Source organism: Alligator sinensis, unplaced genomic scaffold (assembly GCF_000455745.1).
Source record: "Alligator sinensis unplaced genomic scaffold, ASM45574v1 scaffold439_1, whole genome shotgun sequence".
NCBI lineage: Eukaryota > Metazoa > Chordata > Crocodylia > Alligatoridae > Alligator > Alligator sinensis.
This window is the reverse complement of record NW_005842523.1, coordinates 173679-180322: the sequence shown is the minus strand read 5'-3', so window position 1 is coordinate 180322 and position 6644 is coordinate 173679. Positions and strand designations below refer to the sequence as shown.

At 37.7% G+C, this 6644-nt stretch overlaps 1 protein-coding gene across 1 annotated transcript in view; it reads right to left on the bottom strand.

The window, feature by feature from the left end:
- WT1 (Wilms tumor 1) overlaps window positions 1-6644 on the bottom strand; it is a gene marked incomplete at its 5' end in the record, with an annotated part of 44957 nt that overhangs the window by 13148 nt on the left and 25165 nt on the right. Inside the window, 2 exons of the mRNA XM_025213335.1 lie at window positions 4071-4221; window positions 5006-5108. Of these exons, the coding sequence (XP_025069120.1) occupies window positions 4071-4221; window positions 5006-5108 (254 nt within the window). The remainder of the gene's footprint in view (window positions 1-4070; window positions 4222-5005; window positions 5109-6644) is intronic.

The window sequence follows — 6644 nt, the reverse complement described above, 5'->3', positions numbered from 1 at the left end:
CTTTGACCCCAAAGACTCCCATGGGAATGCCTGCTTCTCAGAAACCATTTACTTCCAAGGGATTTAGTCATCTGGCAGATTTAAGAGGGGGAATGTCTGTGAAACAGAACGTAGTGACAAGATTATTGTGTCCCAATTGCAATATAAATGCAGAAGATGTTTAAGTATATATTGAATAGAATAGCGGCATGGTCGCTTTAACTAAAACTTGTTCGACAAACTTTAGTTAAAGCGCTCCCACCGCTATTTTTAAGCGTGGTGACACTGATACATGAAACGCTGAAGTGTGCTGGAGCACAGTAATTACCACACTCCAGCAGACTCAATTAATTGAGCCTGCTCCGACACACTGTAATTAGAGCACGTTGGAGCAGCCTCGCTGCTTGTGTATAGGTGCCCAAGATTCCATTCCTAGCTCAAGCACAGATCTTATATGTCACCTTGGACAAGTCACTTCACCCACCCTACATTCTCCCTCTGTTAAATAGGAATAATACGGCTCCATCTCTTAGAAATGCTCTTTAGATAAAGTTAATTAAGGACAATGAGGTGCTTAGATATCACAGCAATATCTATGGCCTATAGGCCATATAAATATAGGCCATATAAACACATAAATGAATGAAAGGAGGCACAGGAGGAAAATCAAGGAGACAGATACCATAGTTAAATGGCTCTAGCAGTGGTGTATAACCAGGATACAGTCACTGTGCAAGATCTCACCAACACTCATATATTATTGCACTTCAAATGTAATGAATCAAAAGTCAAAAACATTTAGACATCATACATTTGGACCTTTAACACTGAAAGCTGAACCCCCAGAGCTGAAACAATGAACTCGATTACTTGCAGACTCTCATCCTTCATTGAGGATAGATACTTGATAGAAACATGGTTTCACATATTTCTTCAGCATGTTACTACAAAATCTCCAGTGAATACTGCTTTCTTCTTCCTTTTTTGGATGAAAAGTAGGTTTCATAGACAAAACGGCTGATACACTATTTTCCCTATAGATGAACAGTTTCTACTTAGAATAAATTTGTAGCTCTGCCAAGAAAAATCACCAGAAAAGTGGCGGGTGGTAAAAATGGGAACATTTCCCCTATAAATCAAGTTTATGAAAGCATAAAGAAAAATTTTTACAATGCCAGAGTCTTTCACTTATCAATTTCAAACTGAATCCAGGAAGCCAGCTTCATTAAACTTACTAGATTATTTTCTGTATTGTTTAAAATGTATATTTATGTTTGCATTTCCTCGAGGAGCCTAGTCTACTATCATAGAATACTCCAAGATAAAAAGCATATTTTTTGGTTATATATGTTTCAATAATTACATTGTTAACAATGGATAAGCAATCTTTGAAGGTACATAATGTCAACATATTTTCAACCAAAGCTGTGTTGAAACATTGGTAAAAACTGATTGCAGGTTCCAGTTCTGTGCTTCAGAGCTCTACTCGATTTTGCAATACAGCAGTTATTATCAGGACAGAAGCAGATGATCTAATAAGTCAGTCTCTGGGAAATATGTGGGTGATCAAGAGCCAAAATTATTTTGTAACATAATTAGCCATTTAAATCAGTTTTAAATCTTGTTTTAAATCAAGTATCTGCTATGGCAAAACCTGATCTATTACTACATGAAGAAGGATGTAAGGGCTTCCAACTGCATGAGTGTATTTGGAGACCTCATTACACCATAAACAGAAAAAAAATAAAATAAAGTATGCTGGCCATAGAATGAGAAACCTGACACAAACAAAATTCATTTATCTGGTGACTGACCCTTGCAGGTTCTCAAACTTTAATGCAACTAGCCAGACTACTGCCTGGAAGAAAAAGGATGTGGGCCTGGAAAAAAAGGAGGACTATTCCCTTCCTAAAAGGCATACACTGACTCCATCCAAACCAGCTGGCATATATAGTATAGAATCTAGAATTACATTGCTCAGGTGTTAGTGATCTGGCAGCAAACAAGCAAAGAGAGATGTTTACGAGAACTGTGGTCTATTAGGTGCCCCCTATCTTACAGCACAAAAAAACTCCTTGCCTCTCATACATTTCCAGGACCATCACAACTACAACACTCCAACCGTGCTAGTTCCGTCCTAGTCACATTGGGGTCAATCTGGTCCCTTCTAGGTCTCCCTGAGACGCTCACACATAAAAAGAGCAAGTAGGATAGAGAAAGAAAAGAATAGTAGAAAAGCTGTAACCCAGAAAATGTTGTTCCCAGGAAGTAATACTTTCTATAACTGACTCAAACAGGATTTTCCCCTCGCTCCCAGAAAAAAAGAAAAATTTGTTTCCAGTGTTTGCTAAGAGCAGTCCACCTCCATAAAAAGCCTATCCAACCATGGGACTAGAATGCAAGAAAAAAAGTTAAAGTTACAAAGTAACTAGATATAGGATCCAACCAAAAAGTTCACATCCAATCCTCAAAAACTGCTGAATATGAAATAACTTGTGAAGTTCAGAGCCAGGTTTGGGGTTCAAATATCTTAAAGTCTGGGGTCACCTCTAAAAAAGATAGTTTTGGAGGAATATTTTTCAAAGTTTTCTAAGTATAGAGGGTAGCAAACTTATTCACATAAGTATATGCCTTCTCTCCTTTTCTTCTCTCCAGGTCACTTCAGAAGAGAGTCAGATGACTTGGAAGCAACTGGCCAGCTATAGTACCAAAATCTGGAGGTTGCTGGGGCTTCTGTTGCTCCATGCCATTGATTAGCTCCCAAATAATGTGTAGTATAATAGTAGATATCTTTTGCACTTAAAATGAAAAAGATTTAGGAGTAACCTAAAAACCTTGTTATACATCCAGAAATAATACAGGAAAAACCAAGCCACTACATGTAATACAACAAAAATTTAAGATCATATTTAAGATCATATTAATCAAGATTCAGAGTAAATCAGTTTAAGAGTGAAGGAAAAAAGGGTGATTATGAAAACAATTCAAAATTGTTTAGACTTTTTTCCAAGAAAAATGTTGCCATAAATAGCTGAGAGAGGCCACTAAATGTCTCCAAAACTGTATTTCAAAGCTGTTTACGGAGAATAGATTGATGTTTGTATAGAGTTTAAATTGTAGCTGCAGTCTGAGGTATCTTGAATCTATACTCTTCTGCAACATTGAGGAAATCCAGCCAAACACTCCAACTCTGCTCCATGCAGTATTGTCTATTATGAAGTTAAAAATGCACATGAGTAATTATCTTTAACCTCTTTTTAATTGCTGTGCACAGGTAAATTAGACAATACTTATGGTATTCCACTATTTTCATACTTCATTGTATGGAAAACTGAACATTTTACCCATAGATTTCTATGAACACCCCAAGCAGCTTTACTCTAAATCAAATGTATACAACCAGGGAAAAAATGAATAATATATTTCCTTTCAAGTATAAATCTGTGAAATAAAAATTCATTCAGCTTACAATTTTTCTAGGGCTTAGCTGTACATTTTATTATTTCCACCCCTTACAGCTTAATTTGCAGTTCCTGAGCTCCCAAAGCCTGTACTGAATTCAAGAAGCATTGGGAATATAAAAAAAACCAGGGGATCCTGCTCCTATAATATATAGTATTGGCTTCATAAAGAACTACTTAAGGCATGTGCAGTTAGCCCACAGTAATGAGCAACATTTCTTTGGGTATGCTCAGTTCTTCCCAAGAAAAGATAAAGGGGGTGGGGAAAAAACAGAAAACTCTGAGGCTCCCTTTGAAGGAATTTCCTCTGAATGCTTTTAATAAGAGAGCCAGCTTCACCCTCTTGATGGAAGTAGCAATGGTTCTGAAGTTGTTGATATGCCACAGTGCTGAAGGAGCCGGGCAAATGGTAAGTCTGTTCCCAGCACCACTCCTTTCACTTCTGCTCCTCTGTAGATCCACAACGAATCTTCTGGGGAAGGTACTACCTAAGTCATAGAACCTGTCACATTAGTTTCCCCCTGCACAGGTATATAAGGGTGGCCTTCTGTACCCCATGTTGTCTTTAAAACATCCTTCCGAACCTGCATAGGTAGCTTCTTGCTTAAAATAGTCAATGAGTACACTTACCAGTGTGCTTTCTGCTGTGCATCTGTAAATGGGATAACTTAAAGTATCGCTTATTACAGCCAGGGTATGCACACATGAAGGGACGTTTTTCATTTGTCTCACTTGCTGATCGGACAATAGTTGGAGCTACTCCTGGCACTCGCCGGACATCCTACAACAGAAACGTCAACGGTGTGTGCTATCACTGACACAAGTATGTTCATCCACAAGCCTGATCCTATTGTATTCAGTGACAACACTCAGAACTGACTTCAACACATGTAGATCACTTAACATACAATACAACCATGATTACTTGTCTTTTCCATTATGAAAGAATAGCATCAGCATCTCTTCATCTAGTTTAAATACAGCAATGAAATTATGCAAAGGTAAAATATAGACAACTCCCCACGCTAAATTCCCTCAGAATTCCCACAGAATCAGCTACTTCATGATACTTCCAAATATTTAATAGTTATTTAACTATTAAGAAGTGATAATTTATTTTATTTTTGTTTTCAAGAAATTATATTCAAATTGTTAGTTTCACAAATTCAGAGTTTCAAAACTGACCAGGTATCAACTGAACTACATACACAATCCCAAGCTGCAGAAACCATATATGGCCAAAGTTACTGAATACCTAACTTTCAAGTAAGAAAAGGGGCCTCCAATTTTTGACAATCCTAAATTCAGTGAGGACTAAGGCACAAGGGGTATATTTTAGAAAGAGAAATGCATGAGTTTTCATACAACAACTGTGTCAACAGCGGATTTTATATGATCCTTCAGTGAAATCAAAAGTCACCTTCTGGGCTTTCTTAGACACAGAGTACTATAAAATTAGCAAATGAATCATCAACACTAACCCATTAGTTGATACATTACTGGATGGAACCTTATAAACGATTGGTAAGTTTGTTTCTTCCTCTACAGTGTCCTAAAATACTCACTTGTATTCCTCTAAAAACTCCATGGGTGTGTATTCTGTATTGGGCTCCACAGCTATATAACATAGGAGCAGTGTGGTTCTCATTTTCATATCCTGTTGCATGGCTGCAAATAAAGAGGGGAATAATGCATCAGGTTAAATATTTCAGTGCACCACTCCAAGCGAGAGGTTCTCTTTCTTCATGTGATGATAAAATATTTAGGCTTTAATTATGTTGTCAAGAGATCCAGGTTGAAATGCAAAAAACTGAGGGAAGATTCTGCTTCCTCAGCTTGGGTCAGCTCAGAATTACCACTTTTTGCACTGATTAGTGCCCAATAATGCTGTCCAGAGAAAAAAGAAAAGGATTCCTGCCATGGTTTAAATGCTGATGCATTTCCATAAAAATATTAAGGAGAGAAACATAGGAGTAGAACTGTCTTAGGTGCATATGTGCGTGTTATTTGTCAGTTAAATGCAGAGCTGGATATTGCTAATATCTTTTGGAATGAGCAAAATGCTTTGAGTTTCACATTAAGTGTGTTGGATTTTTGTCAGCACCTCATGACTCAGATATTACCAGATAGTACCAAGAAAGTGATTACATTTATAAAAATAGCGGTCATGCACTCATAAATAAAGATTACAAATCAGTCTCCAACTATTTAGCCCACGTATCAGCCTGTAAGATGCACTGTAATTTAACCCTTTGTAAAACCAACTGAAGTTAAACTCAAAAGGACAGATCCCCAGCAGCTGTAAATTGTCAAGATTCCCCACGCAGCATCATGACAACATTTAAAGTAGTGTTTTGAGGTTTTCCCCACAGAAATTTTGTTAATCTATTTAAGTGTGTTCTTCAAAATACTAGAATGCTTTTAACAGAAAGTTAGACATATCACTGGATTTTCTCCTTTGAGCATCTTACTGTTAAAATAATGCTGCAGCTTGCAGCCCTGAATTAGTATTTAATATATTAGGAGTGATAGGAGTTTAAATTTTACACTGTAACTAGAATGGAAGCTGTGGATCCCATCAAGACTGACTTGGGGAACAAGGTATACATATGAAAAGTTACAAGCAAGACAGAAAGCCCAGAACAAATGCATCTCTGTCATTGTTATTAGGGGCCATTGAGGCCCCAGACTTCTTTCTTTCAGTGGGTTCATTTTTTTCGTTTCAGTCATAAGTCCTTGCATTGAGTCAGATTTTACGAAATCCCAGACATTAATGGCTTGCAGTAGGAAACAGTGGACCTGAGGTATGGAAACAGTTTCATTAATTTGGCCAAAAGAAAAGGAAGGAGGGAGATGTTAAGAGTATAACACAAGTATATAACACTCATGAAGTATGGTGGCTGTGTTCTTCTTTGGTTGTTTGTTCACGTAACAGCTAGAAGCTTGTTGCTGCTAATCCCTCCTAGAAGTACTTGTTTAACTTGGGAGCATCAAATTAATTGGGCCCCACAAGCCAGATCCAGGATTCTGGTGGTCTAAGTGAATCCTCAGGGCTAGAAAACAAGGAGTTAACTCCACTGCCACCCTCCCCCTCCCCCTTTTTCTTTGCTACCAATCTTAGTCACCAGAAGCAACCAAAAAGTGTGATTTCAGTAGCAAGACGAAGTGGGAGAAGTGGACAGCATTAACCCTTGTATTCTGGAG